At 41.8% G+C, this 15701-nt stretch overlaps 1 protein-coding gene across 3 annotated transcripts in view; it reads left to right on the top strand.

The window, feature by feature from the left end:
* The window catches only part of arhgef10la (Rho guanine nucleotide exchange factor (GEF) 10-like a), a 148124-nt gene that overhangs the window by 70898 nt on the left and 61525 nt on the right, over nt 1-15701 (top strand). For all 3 annotated transcript variants that reach the window (XM_083939748.1, XM_083939749.1, XM_083939750.1), the window contains one exon: nt 8034-8134. In XM_083939748.1, the coding sequence (XP_083795874.1) occupies nt 8034-8134 (101 nt within the window). The remainder of the gene's footprint in view (nt 1-8033; nt 8135-15701) is intronic.

Here is a 15701-nt window from a genome sequence, read left to right on the forward strand (position 1 = left end):
TGAAGAGGTACCTGAGTGATAAAGACAATACCCAATGGCCTGTGGAAGGCAAAGTAAAAGTGTTCACTTTTTGCAACTTAAGTCTGAAGTCCAGTGAAATTAAAGTCTGCTCATATTGAAGGCATTCAATTAAACTTGAAGGATTTGAAAGAAAGAAAACAAATCTGGGCAATTTAGAATACACATTGTGATTTAAATATAAGTTGTTTATTGTTAATTTTATTTTATACAGTCGCTACTGTCATCACTTTCTTTCAGATTTGCACTTCCTAAATATCATCTTCAGTTATTTTTGAATATTTTGCAACAACCATTTTTAATGTATTTTTGTAAGAAACATAAACTCTCACTGTAATTCTGTAATGGAATCATAAAGAAATATGCAGTTATTCATACTTCTAAGAAAATGTAGATTTGACAGCATATTTATTTTTTGTCAAAATTACCATATAGGGACTAAGGCAAAATGCAAATTACAGTATAAAGATTTGTGATCTGACATGTTACAAGGCCTTAAGCAATGATTTACATTGAAGAGGAAGACAGGTCATATTTCAGTTCTGTTAAACTTTAAAATTATGCGTTCATAATTGAAATGCATAGGTTACTCAGTATAGTGCGAAAGACAAAACGTCTGTCTCTACCTTTTGGTTTTAAAGTATTTTAAAGTGTTAAAAAACGTTCTTAATTCATGATCAGTAATCAAGTCTTTTTTATTTTGTTTAACAGAATATTTTTTGATTTTCTGGTTAAATGAATCTTCTGCCCATAATCTGTTTTGAACATCAAAAACTTACCCCCTGCAGGCTTGAGAGGTTCTTCTGAAAGATTCCAGATTTAATACTTTATTGCCATATCAGATGATTGATTGGAATTTGTCACAGCTCACTTACAGAACACATAGTACGTAAAACAAAATTTAAAATACATTAAAAAAAAGGTTGTAGACTTCTCCTGCAGGTGCAGTCGGTTTGAATACATTGCTTAGACAATGTGTCCCAATGCCAACCCAGTTCCAAGGAAAAAAACATTCACAGAAACTTTTAATGCAACTTCTGAACATAATTCACTTGTTCTGTGTTCATTTGTATGTGTGGTATCTGTGCCTTTTCTTCTTTTATTAAACCAGGTAAAAGGCTACTTGAGTTTTAAATTGCATTTTCGTGAAAGGCCAAGGAAACTGTTCTACGTGAGACACTCATTATTGAGTATAACCTGACCTGTACACAAGGGTTGGAAATTAACTTTGTTGTCCATCTGCCCCTGTGAGCAACTCAAGAGATTACCATTGGTTTTTTTGGCTGGTGAGTGAAGAAACTCTTGCAGCCACATGCATATTTTACCAGCATTTGGCTGGTGACTGGTGTTAATTTCCAACCCTGCTGTATACTCACTCTTTCTTTCTTTCTCTCTCTCTCTCTCTCTCTCTCTCTCTCTCTCTCTCTCTCTCTCTCTCTCTCTCTCTCTCTCTCTCTCTCTCTCTCTCTCTCTCTCTCTCTATCACACACACAAACACACACACACACACACAAACACACACACACATACACACATACACACACACACACACACGCACAAAAACATCAAGATCTGGTCGCCTACTGTGTCTGAGTTTGAATTGCCACCAAAAAGCCCTCACTGATCACAGCCTGTACTGGTCATGCCTGATCACAGCAAAGCTCACACAATAGTAGCATTTTTAGCGTCAGAACCCTCCTAGAAGTGATTTACTGTGACTAGGCTGTGTGGTCGTTGCAACCTGCTCTGAATTTTGGCGTGCATGCTGACATCATACCACACTGAACCTTTGTAAAACTACAAGCAGGGAAGCAGCTTCTCGAACAGAAAAAAAGATATTGATGTATTGAACTAAAGTTCCATCAAATTAAAATGTATTTTCCTTGTCAGTGCCCTGTTTCTCAGACTGCATTGTTCTGCTTTCTGTTTCTATATAGCGAATCCGCAGTAAATGTCAACAATGCAGTTTTGCCCAATTTACATTCAAATCAAAGACTTTCCTGCTCATTTTATGTCAAAACCATTGATGTATTAAGTGGACTGGATACAGCATTCGAGACGGAGCCCTGTTTATTCCTATGAAAGCTGCTCAGTCGCACATGAACCCAAAAAAAGATGAATGGCTGCATCTAAAAATATAGTAGAGACAGCCAACCAAGCTGCCCTCTACCGGTTTAGTGCAACAACTAACTTGAATGGGGATTTGATGATTGATCATGCAACTCTTCCAGACTTATAAAATGTCAGACCAAATGAGTCAAATTCTGATATCAACATAAGTCATTTTGCGAGAGTTGTGACGCTCGAAAAAATGTATCCACTGAATTACCAACATGTTTTTTCGTCATGTAAGTCAATGAGAAAAGTATATTAGGGCCCCTTGGCATCACATGACAGTAGTTGCATTAGAGTTAAATTAACTTGATGTTCCGGATGGTCCCTTAAATGTTCCAGAATGTCCTGAATGTTACCTGTAAGTCTACCAAAAAATCTACCCAACCAATCAAAAGCCTTTATTTAACCAGGTAAAAAAACTCATGAGATTTAAAACCTCTTTTCTAAGCGTGACCTGGCCAAGACGGCAGCAGAAAAGCAGAATGGCCCTCATTTATCAAACGAACGTACGGCCGAAAAACGTGCGTACGACCATTTCCTGGCAAACTTCGGCATTTATCAATTTGACGTGAGCGGGAGCTACGATCAAATCTCACGTCGTGTACGGAAATTTGAGCCTGTGGATTTGCGGTGCAGCACAGCAAAACCTGGCTGAAAATAATGAACAAACCTCAGCTGTCATCAAGCTTAAGCAGTCACATATTAAGAACAGATCAAAACGTATTCTTAACACAAATTAAAAAAAAAAAAAATGTGGTTGGAGTTTTTGATTATACTCATGTGCGTCTGAAGGCACCATCCGTGAATGATTACGCATTCATCAATCGCCAAAACTACCACTCGATAAATGTACAGGTGATTTGTGATGCCAAGACTATCGCTTTTAAACGTGGTGCCAGGGTATACACACGATTATTTATATTTCAAAACAGCTCGGCTCCAGCCCCCCGCGACCCAACAGGGACAAGCGGTTGAAGATGAATATATGAATGAATGTGTTGGCGCGCGGCTGCAGCTAGACGCACTGCAGCAGGACGCACTGCAGCAAGCGGCACTGCAGCAAGGCGCACTGCAGAGCCAAAGTCATCTCCTCGGTTAGTGGCTACCCTCGATAAATTGCATTAAAACAGATGGTATCAGGTATTAGATGATTAACATCATGGTATGGTTCTTCTAGGTGACAAGATCATCCCCCCTAAGCAAATACCTAATAACCCCGCTGGCAAACCCGCTACAGAGCAGGAGTGCAAGTTCAGCAGTAACGCACACGGGTCACAGTGGAGCGCTGCTTCGGTTTGACCTCCCTCCGTTATTTTTTTCCATACAGTGTTTTTATGGCCCCTTTTATTCCACTCTTAAGACTGCCAAAAAGCACATCTTATTTTGCTCCATCTCGGATGTCAGGATGCCGATCGCTGAGTCGGAAAAGTTTCTTTTCGTACAAGCGTTTCTCCTCTACATGTTTGACCTCAGTGGGCGAGGCCTCCGAACCAGGAATATTTAAGGGCGTAACATGTTAATGACGATCGAATTCAGCGCCGCATTAATCAAGCGGCCTGTCCTGTTTCTGTCCTTCAGTGCCTCCTGGAGAATTCCCTGTATGTAAAAGCAGAGAAGTGCCAGTTACATGTTTCTTCAGTAACTTTCCTGGGAACATTCTGGCACAAGGCAACATCCAGATGGACCCAGTCAAAGTCTCTGCTGTCACTTCCTGGCCTGTTCCTGAAAACCGTAAACAGCTTCAAGCTTTCCTGGGGTTTTCAAACTTTTACGTCGCTTCATCCGCAACTACAGCTCCGTGGCAGCCCCTCTCCCCGACCTGACCTCCTCCAAAGTACCCTTCCAGTTGTCACCTCCAGCTGCAGCAGCCTTCAAGATCCTCAAGGATCTGTTCACCTCATCACCCATCCTCCTGATGCCTGACTCTGAACGGCAGTTTGTGGTCGAAGTGGACACCTCGGATGTTGGGGTGGGGGCCGTCCTGTCTCAGTGCTCTGGCACTGACCATAAGCTCCATCCCTGTGCCTTCTTCTCTCGCCACCTGTCCCCTGCTGAGTGAAATTATGACATTGGCAACATGGAACTGTTGGCAGTGTAGATGGCCCTAGAAGAGTGGCGGCATTGGTTGAAGGTGCCAAGGATCCTTTTCTTGTATGGACAGATCACAAGAATTTGGAGTTTATATGCTCCGCAAAAAGACTAAATTCTCGCCAGGCCCGCTGGTCACTGTTTTTTGCCCGTTTCAACTTCACCATCTCTTACCGTCCAGGATCCCTCAATGTTAAGCCTGATGCTTTTTCCCGCCAGTTCCAGAGGGCAGAGGGTTCTGTTGAGAAACCTGAGTCCATCCTACTTACGTCTTGCCTTGTTGCCACATTGACCTGGGACATAGAGGAGAGAGTGAGAGCAGCCACAGAAGGACAGCCGGGGTCCCAGCTCCTGCCCATCTAACTGCCTTTTTGTCCCTCGAGCCTTGAGGTCAGATGTGCTACAATGGGCCCACTCCTCCAAGCTCTTCTGCCACCCTGGGGTACAACGAACACGACATGCCCTTCTCCAACATTTCTGGTGGCCCACCTTGCAGGAGGACATCCAGGAATTCGTCAAAGCCTGTCCCACTTGCAATCAACACAAATCCTACCTCCAGCCACCTGCTGGGCTTCTTCAACTTCTTCCTGTTCCTCATCGCCCATGGTCCCACATATCTTTGGACTTTGTTTCTGGTCTTCCCACCTCTGACAGCCACACTGTCATCCTGACCATCGTGGACCGCTTCAGCAAGATGGTCCACTTTGTACCACTCTCCAAGCTCCCCACTGCTAAAGAGACTGCTCAGTTGGTCCTGCTCCATGTATTCCGCCTGCACGGCCTTCCTGTGGATGTGGTGTTGGATCGTGATCCCCAGTTATCGTCTGTGTTTTGGAGGGGGTTCTGCAGTCTGCTGGGGCCACTGCCAGTCTGTCCTCTGGATTTCACCCCCAGAGCAATGGACAGACTGAGCGCATGAACCAAGAACTGAAAACCTGCCCTACGGTGCACGGCCTTCCATAACCCCTCGTCCTGGTCATCACAACTACTGTGGGTTGAATATGCCCACAACTCCCTTCTCTGCTCTGCCACCAGCCTCTCTCCATTTCAGTGTGTATACGGCTATCAACCACCACTGTTCCCAGCCCATGATAAGATTTCCTGCCCCTTCAGTCCCTTGGTCCCTCAGACATCTCCCCCTCCACGTATCGTCGATGGTGGTCCGGTGTACGCAGTGTGGTGCCTGATTCGCTCTCGTCGGCGGGGTAGAGGTCTCCAGTACCTTGTTGACTGGGAGGATTACGGACCAGAGGAAAGATCCTGGGTTCCTGCTCGCCATGTTGTAGACCCCACCCTCATGACCAATTTTCATCTGCAACACCCCAACCAGCCAGCCAATGAGTCAGCTCATCCAAGGACCCGCACCTTGCCCCCGCCTATTCAGGATGTTGGAGACCGTTCTATGTCAGGTGTCGCCTCTCGTCTAAGCCCCGGTAAATCCACCAGCCTTCTGTCCCTGACCACGAGTATTGCCTGCCTGTTTTCTGTTCCTCGTCTGCCTGTGGCTGGTTGGCGCCTGGCCTGTTTCTGCTCTCCCCTAGTCAGCCATGTACCTGCTTTTACCTGCTGAATAAAGACTGTTTTAAAGCGAATACCTGGTTTATCTGTGCTGCGATTGGGTTCGCTCCACACCCATTACAGAATGGTTACACAAAAGACACAAATAAAATATGATCACACACTATTGGAAAACAAGAGTGGGATTACAAGATTACACAGTGCAATGACAAGATCAAATTGAGCTTATTTCTCTGTCTTTAATAATTGATTTGAATTCCCCCAAAGCTAGGAGATATGTCAATTTTAAGTCCTACTGCACATCATTCCAGGTAGAAAGCCTTTTTGCCCAGTTCAGTTTTGACTATTGGGACCTGCAGCTGTATGATGTCCTGAGAACGCAGGCCATATCGACTGAGGTTTCTGTACATGTGTAAACACAAATATAGACAGAAGTCCAAGAATAAATTTGTAAATAAAAGTCAGCCAGTGAGAGAGTCTACGGACTTACAAAGATGGAAAGTGTGCAACAGCATATCAGGAGCAATGCTGGACATGATAGCAGCAACTAGTAATAAAACGCAAAGCACAGTGGTAAACAGTATCCAATTTCTTTAAAAAATTGATCAGGAGCGTTCATAAAAAGATCTCCATAGTCCAACAAGGGTAAAAAAGTTTTGATCAAATGTTTTCTGACCTGAAATGAAAACATGATTTATTCTAAAAAAGAAACTCAATTTCAGCTTAGAAACAAGTTTATCAATGTGCAGTTTAAAGGAGAGGTTCTCATCGAATAGAATGCAAGTATTTATAAGATGTGACAATTTCAATTTCAACCCCATGAACAGTTGACAACCTAGGAAGGTGAGATGAAAGCTTCTAACCATTTAAAAATAAAAATCTAACTCCTAACCAGACAGTCTTTTTTCCCATACAACATGGTGCCTACATTACCCACAAAGCATTATTTATATGCAAAGTCTACCCTTCGTTCCTTGTCAAGAAAATGATCCTTGACCTTGTCGTACCAACTAGGCGTCTTTTCTAGGGACTTGACCAGTGTCCTCTCAATGGCAGCAGAGCTAGGCCGCTGAGTGTCCGATGGGCGGGACAAAGCCCAGCATTTATCCAATGAGCGTCTAGTTTGGCTGCAGTGGAAAAACCCGCTCTACGCTTCCCCATTGAAGTCAGTAGAAGCTGAGCGTCCAACTCTGTAAAGCGCTGTGGGGATGAATGAGAAGGAAGTTGCACCGGTTACCTTTGATAAGTAGCTGATTCTGAACAAAAGATTAAGGCTTTCTAGCGTGTATTTAGTCAATGAAATGTATACACAGCCGTACATATTTCACCACTTTTTTTTTCTTTGGTGACATTTTAGGGGAAGCTGAGCTTCCCTTGCAGTCTTAGAGCAATCACCACTGTTCAGTACATATTGTATACTGAAGCACAAAAATGACTAAAAATTACGTTTATAATCAATTTGCAACAGCAAATATTTTTTATAGGAAATGTAATGCAGCTCGATTACATTTTTCTACTAACATGAGGGCATTTTGGCAATTAGTGTATCTGGCAAGTCACTTAATACTGAACGTATGACATTTTTCATCAGTGTTAAAACCATAATAACAAATCTGGCAACAAAATATCTGCTTGTAGTGACTGCAGCATTATTCAACTTTTTATGGTTATGTTTAGGCACTTGGTTAAGGTTAGGTAGGGAAAGATCATAGTCTTAGTTTAATACACAAAATAATATTTTTACCAAAACCACAATCTTTCCCTTACCTCAACAAAAGGTGATTTTGTTGCCTAACACTTACCACAGGTTAGTCTTTGTCTGCCTGACTCCAGCGTGGTAGATTAAAGTATAACTTCATTAATAAAAAAACTACAACCTGTGAGCATAAACCTGGTTGTGATTTTGTTTGTCAGCACAACATAATTGTGTTTTCCTTAATTTCTAGGAGACAGGGTTGCAAAAAGACCCCTGCACACACTTTTTTCCGTTAAAAAGGATTACTTTTTTGTTCAAGGTTTAGCTTCACTGTCAGTACATAATACAGGATTTCACAATGAAATGCTGTTGTAGTCACTTTATATTGGTGTCAAGTCCTAGTAAATACCAAGATTACTCCTGAGCCTCAACAACAGAGACTGTCTGACTGAATCAAATGATGACATGAAAAAACCTGTGACTTAACCGGCAATAATGTGTATATTCTGTGCTCATTGATGAAGACTTCTGAAAAACATGTTTAAATTCAATATCAATACATGCGTGTCTCTGTGTTTGCTTGTCTTTTCTCTTCCAGGTCAGGGCGTCCTGTTAGTTTCATGGTGGTCCTCAACACACCCAACCCGCTTAGTAAGATCTCCTGGGTCAACCGTCTACACTTGGCCAAGATTGCGCAACGTAAGCACACACACACACACACACACACACACACACACACACACACACACACACACACACACACACACACACACACACACACACACACACACACACACACACACACACACACACACACACACACACACACACACACACACACACACACACACACACACACACACACAGGATTACTATGCCATTTATGCCTAAACAGGATGATGTAATATAATGAAATGTAATAACAATGTTTAAGTCAGAAGCTCAGATCATTAGTGTTTGCTCCACTCTTGAAGTGCACAACTGGTGTTATGACTTATATAATCAGAGAAAAACCAAGACTCTCAACTGGGTCATCTGAAGTTTAGGCATATTTGCTGAGGAAAGAGGCAAACTTTTAAAAATAATGTTAAATTGATAATTTCTGTTCTAAAATACCATCTATCTGTTGTGAAAACAAACATTAGTCTCACTTCAGGAAAGACTGTAATCCCATATGACGACTTAAATTACATAGTAGGCCGGTAAAAAGCAGCGGGGTTGCTTTAAACTCTGTACTATCAATCATTTGTAAGTCTTTGTCTCCCTCTTTCAAATGTGGATGTCTCATTGATTGTGGAGACGCAGTGGTCAACATTCATTGACGAAAAAGTCTAGCCAGACCCTGCCCAGCAGGGAGCAGCACAGTTCTTTTTCCATCTTCCTAGCCTATTTCCTCCAACCCTTGCCTTGCTATGCCCATGCCTAATCCTACTATGCAGTCTGACCACTAATGTAGGAAGTCTTCCTCTCCGGGGTTCATCAATGTGTGCTGTCATCCAGTGGCAAATGCAGAGACGGGACTACCGAGGACATTAATCTGCTTATTTGGCCATGATAGCACGCATATTCAACCCACTCATCACCCAAGACACATCTTATCCTACTCACTACGTTGCCTTGAACTCGCTTCATGTCATACACATTTTATTCTAGGTTTGCTGTGCATGCGGTTTGTCTCTCAACACTGCCCTTGAGTGTAGCTACAATGGTATTGTTGTCCCAGAAGCCATTGCTGTGAGCATCAGCACAGAAACATTTAAGGTTTCAGAAGAAATGATTGGAGATTAATTAAATGACGTGCTTAGATGAGTGGAGCTATGTGTGTCTAGCCTTGATAGGATCAATGACCCTATGGGTCAAGCCTGGAGTCTTTTTCCTCAGACTTTGCCACCTCTGCATTTTGAGATTGTTTGCACAGTGCAATAAAATAAGGAACACTCACTAGAGTCTTCCCCTGTACTGATGGCCTTACTTTCACAGTGGGTGGGTGTAGAGCTTGCTGTATATATAGTTATGTTTTTGATGCCACTCTGAAACAAAGGCTGAGCACAGAGGATGCTGTGGCTGCAGTGAAGCACAGCATCCTCAGCCTTTCCTTGTTGCTCACACCTTTTATCATCAACACAGCAGGCGTGCTGATGACAGTGGCATAGTAATAGCATGCACCACTACTACCCAATGGCTGCTGTGTAGACCTAGGTTTTATCATGCAGGTCATTCATAGCAGTTGTAGACCTTTTTAATGTAATTCCATAGACCATTGTTTGGTCTGTAAAACGTTATTCATTGTTTCCTTAAGCCCAAAATGAAACCCTTAAATGTCTTGTTTTTTCCACAACTCAAAGCTATTCAGTTTACTGTCATAGAGGAGCAAATAAACCAGAAAATATTCACTTTTAAGAAGCTGGAATCTTAGTTGTCTTAGGCGTCGCTAAGCCAACAGTGCCCTTGCAAAATTGATAGCAGAGATAGTGAAAGAGGTCAGGCTTTATCCCACAGCTGTACATCCGGTGAGACAGACTGGCCTTTCTTTGATGGAAAAGTTTCTTCATACGACAAGAGGAAATTGACACATCTAAGGTTATAAGGTTTTAGGCCTCTAGCCAACACTGCTATCCAGGGCAAGTTATCATGAGAACAATAAGCTTTGATTCCTCCATCACCAACATGACAAGTAGCTAAGTGTTGGGAGAACAAACTTTGATGTGCAAGGAATGAAATGGTAGAGCAGGGACAAGAAATAAAATAAGAATTAGAGAGAAATAATAGGAGTTTGGGGATTGAAAATGGAACAAAAAGAGAGGAGGGGCAATATAACAGAAACAAACTGTAGTCAAGACGTTGGACGATTAAATGTTTTCTATATATCAAGCTCAAGACAGAATACAGTTGTCCCAGCATGAATTGTTCAAGGAACCCATACACAGAGATGATGGTGAATGAAGGTTTAAAACTGAATGCAGGTTATCGGATGTGCGTGTGCCTTAAATTTCTACTTTTTAATGTAGAGTCTAAACTCAATACTGTGCAGTGTTTGTAATTGCCTACACATTTTAATTTACTCTGTAGTAAAGTACTTATTTCTACAATACTTTATGTTAAGTTTAGTCATATTTAATATTTTTATGCTCTAAAAAATTAATAAAACATTAGCATAGCACAGTATGTAATTAACTCAATTGTGATTTCAAAAAGTAAGTAAAAAGAAATAAGCTGCAGTATCTAGATCACATATAATACTTTACTCATGAGCACACATTCACAGCAGCACTGCGACACACTGGTACTCATCGAATCATTCATTAAAAAACACATGGTAGCGATAAGGGCGGGGTGATGGTTTTCATTGAATCCCTTGGGGAAATAGATCAGTACCAACCTGGTCAGGATGACAATTACATGTTAATTGCATTACACCCACACTCAGCCTTCCCATTTAACCAAATGTAATTACAATAAGTGAGTTGTTGATTTAATTTCACGGATGGTGTACTGTCATTTGAGGCTTCCTCGTCATTGCAGGCTGAGGCAGGCATGCCATGTGCTCAAGGGAGACCTACAGTTGAATCGGCATTTCACACGCACCGATCCATGGTCTCGTTTAGTTTTAAATGGGTGCAGTGCTCCAAAATGCCCCTTAATGGTGGACACCACAAATAGCTAATGTTCTCATGCATGATTTAGTGAGTGATTAGACATCACAAAACTCATTTCCCCAGACCCATCTTCACAACAGTGTTTATTCTGTTACCTCCATTCAGAGGAAACACAGTGATATCCCACTGCTGTTCTTAATAGCCTTCCCTGTGCCATGTGTTTGAATATCATTGGCTTTAAGTGACATTCCTGCTTGCTGTATTAAACTCATATCAGTGTGTTGCCCATTAACACTGCCTTGTTAATGCTATGAGGTTTTCGCTGAACATTTTGCACCTTGAGCATTTTATAAAATTTAGCACCCCGTGGATGGTAGTGTTTTTTAAAAAGACTGGAGATTGTTGTACTTTAGCATTATGTTGAAGCTGCTCTGGTGGTCAGGCTTTACATGATATAATATATATATATATGATAATCCCATTAAACAATATTTGTCACTTTGCATGCATGTGGTGTAGTTATGAGACCTTGAAATAGAAGGAGAGAATTACCCCACGTTGGTGCTTCAGCACAAGCCCCGGGGTCCATTAATAACCTGGTGTGCCACTGCATTTTTTATGCCACTACGAGTGGCCCTACTATTTCTGAAGGGTCTTTGTGAAATAGCCAGAAGCATTCCCTAATTAATGGGTTCTCTCACTGCAGAATTAATTGCTTCCTACCATGTAGTCCCAGCCCTTTCAGACAGGGTTAAGGCTGCAGACTTTGATGGCCCTCACAAGAAGAACAAGAGGCAGTCAAATCATGAGAGATTGCTGCAGAGATGTTGGCGACGCGAAGCAGATGAATAAATGTGGGCAAGAAGAGGGAGCTGTTCAGGTTGTGGGCATAAGTGTTTATGTGTGTGTGTGTGTGTGTGTGTGTGTGTGTGTGTATATATGTGTTTGTGTGTGTGTGTGTGTGTGTGTGTGTGTGTGTGTGTGTGTGTGTGTGTGTGTGTGTGTGTGTGTGTTTGTGTGTGTGTGTGTGTGTGTGTGTGTGTGTGTGTGTGTTTGTGTGTGTAATGTGTAGAAGGGGAGGAGAGGGTGAAAGGATGATTGAGACAAGCAATCAGTCCCACTGCAGGGAACAGAGGGCAGGCAGGGGGCTGTTGCCTGTGGTTACACCGTTAAGTGTGCTGGTCTCATGCTTTTTCCCTTGCACACGGATCAATAGATGAGTGGAGTGTAGCTTGGAGGTTCTTCCACACACTCTGACACGCCTTCTTAATCCACTGTGTGATAACCTGTGTCATGCCGATGTATACTTCGCAGGAGACAAGTTAGGGGTAGAATGCAAAATCCACCCTGCTGCACAGGCTTTAGGAGAGACTGAGAGGGCTTTGCTTTCATTAGCTTGAGGATTCAGATTGCCTTGCTGCTGCTGTGGTGGCAGATTTTTTTTCTCTCTTTGAATCTATTCAAATTGCATTAGCTGTACCTATCATGTACAGATTATCTTTTTGTTTTGTGCTGTTAAAGTATGTTTACTCAATAAAGAATCTGGAAAGATTCTCTTGATAACTCTTCATAAAAACATACAACAGAATGCTCACAAAGAAGGCATTCATTTTGTATGTCCTGGAGGGATTTTCCCTCAGCCCGAAAATTAATCTGTCAGACAGCAAAGATTATATCCCTATCTCGCTGTATTCAAACATGGGAAATGTTTATGATGAGTAAACATTATCACAATTTAATTAACAGATCCCACACACTCATTGATCCATGGGAAATATCAATTGCACTGGTGTATTTAATTAGTCTATATCTTTGCCCTTTGTGTCACTAGGGTTGATAGAGCGCCATGCTCTACAAATTAATCTTCATCAGCAAATGACTTGAAACAAAAACATGATTGGAATGAAGAAACTGATAAACTAAATCCCCCTACTTGGTATTCCAGCCCTACACCTCCACAGATGATGTTGTTAGACATAGTTGTTATAGTTATGTCAGCTAGGACTTAGCTGTAGATCAATAAACTGTAGCCCAGTAAAGTATTTTTTAAAACAAAATTGTAATTGACAGTGTAAATATGACACTAAAGCACATTTTGCTGTTACAAGAGGAATTAGCACCTCACGCCAATTTTTAATAGTTCTTTTATGAAAATATATATATATATTCTTTTATATATATATATGTATAAAACATATGTATGAATGTACATATATTTTGTATTAAATCACAGTCTAATTTATTTTTTAGAACTATCTACAATCTTTTCACATACTCCCTGGCAGGTGCAGAAGTGCCTTCTGGAGTTCATGTTCCCCTGGTTGGGAATCACTACACCAATCGAGCTATCAGCAGTCTCCCATGCAATGCATCCATGCAGCAACTGCAGTTCCAGGTTTAATGTAATATTCCTATTTTATTAGGCACTGGCAATATAATTATTTAATTATTTAATTATCGAATAGAAGTTAGAAGTGGATGTAATTTCAGCTCGAAGAGTATAGGCATACTGTAAATCTGTAATGGACTTGTACGACCTTGTTACTGGTTTAAATGAGACCTCTAAATGCCTACCACTCTCCTCCCTGTTAACATTGCACATACTAACAGAAGTGTTACATCCAGGCGAGTTTAATTCATCATGTGCCTCAGCATGCATGTTTTCTCCTTAAGGCGCTTTATTGCAGTGTCAAACCACCCAGGTGAGCTTATAGTCTAGCCATGCTTAGTGTATCTGAGTGTTTGACCTTAAAAAACTACATTTATGAATCCAGGGGTCCGTTTCACAAAGCAGGTTAAAAAAACTCTGAGTCTAACCCTGAACTCTGAGTTGATCTACTTTGAGATAGGAAACTCTGAGTTTTCGGTTCCAGAACAGCAGATTTGCGTTAGGTTGATCAACTTAGAGTAGTTTGACCTGGAGTTAAGCGCGTGCACCACAGGTAAAAAAAGACAGCATCAATGGAGCCCTGATTCGACGAGTCACCATGGCAACGGGGAAGCGGAGCGCTACGCAACCACTGGAACTGTAAATATTAATGCGCTCATACAGAGAGTTTGAGCAGGTTTACACCGCTGCAGCAGCTAAAGAGAGGGAGACGGTGCGGGAGAACATTGCTGCTCTGGTCAGTGCGTAAGTTTAAACGTAGTGGCTGTGGCTGTTTTATATGTTGTATAAAAAACTCCCATTTGCAAAAAAACGCAGCGCAACACACAATATCTGCTGGTATGTGAGAGCATGACTTTGGTTGTTAATGTTGGATATGTAAGAACGGATGAGGTTGTGTATGTAAATGATGGACTGTGACTTGAAACGGTGTTGTGCCATATTCAGAACCCCTGCCGTGAAATGCACCCCTCGCATTATAGATGATATTCTGGATCAGAAGGCTGTTGTTTCCACCTATAAGAGTAGTTTATATACCGGTAACCCAATTAAAAGCACACACTTTTGAACCTATGAATTGCAAGAAAAGCTGGGATTATATTTAGGAAACGCTAAGTCAAATACATTCAACTTGCTCAAAAGATCCATTTAGTTCATTTTGTAATTATGGCTGCAGTATATAAAGGACGTCTATGCGCGGTCTGACAATCATCTCCCGACGAATATTTAATTCTCTGCACAGTAATACTGCACCTTCATCCACGGGATCGTTATCAAAAGGACATGCCATGGTAGTGGAAATATTCACCACCTAATATAACTTCTATATAGGCCTACTGAATGATTTTTATACGTTGTATAAAAAAACTCCCTTTTGCAAAAAAACGCAGCGCAACACAGAATATCTGCTGGGATATAAAATGGTACCGCTCAAAAAGAGAATTGCCTGGAAATGCAAGAACATCTATAATCAATAGTTTGATAATCATCTCCCGACGAATATTTAATTCTCTGCGCAGTAATGCTGCACCTTCATCCACGGGATCGTTATCAAAAGGACATGCCATGGTAGTGGAAATAGTCACCACCTAATAAAACTTACAATGTCGGCCTACTGACTGATGTTTGCAATGATTTTCTGAAAACTGACGACAGAACTATACTCGCCTGCTGACTGAATGAATGAGGAAAACAAACACCGTGTGTGGCTGAAAGAGGGCGGAGACAGAGAGAAACTCAAGGTTTTCTGAAACTAGTTTCAGAGAGCATGTTACCATGGTAACTGACCGAGAGGTTAAGCTACCTCTCTTTGTGAAACAGGCTAGAGTTACCCCTCTGTCTCTGGTTTGAGTTACCTCCCTTTGTGAAACGGAAAACTCAGAGTTTCCCTCATTTCAGGGTTAACAGACTCAGAGTTTTCACTAAACCTGCTTTGTGAAACAGGCCCCAGGTTCTTTTCTAAATCCCAGTTACGCTCTTCTCATTCTTTCATTGATATTTGAACGTGTATGGAATACGGCTGTCAGCATATAGGAGACATTTAATTTCCTTGTCTGCATCGCGTAAGTCAGTGGTTCCCAACCTTTTTCTTAAGGGACCCATATTTTTACCATAGTAAACTATGAGGCGTTCCCAGGCCAGTGTGAAGATATAATCTCTCCACCTAGTCCTGGGTCTTCCCCGATGCCTCCTCCCAGCTGGATGTGCCTGGAACACCTCCCTAGGGAGGCGCCCATGGGGCATCCTTACTAGATGCCCAATCCACCTTAACTGGCACCTTTCA

This window comes from Echiichthys vipera (assembly GCF_963691815.1).
Source record: "Echiichthys vipera genome assembly, chromosome: X".
Classification (NCBI taxonomy): domain Eukaryota; kingdom Metazoa; phylum Chordata; class Actinopteri; order Perciformes; family Trachinidae; genus Echiichthys; species Echiichthys vipera.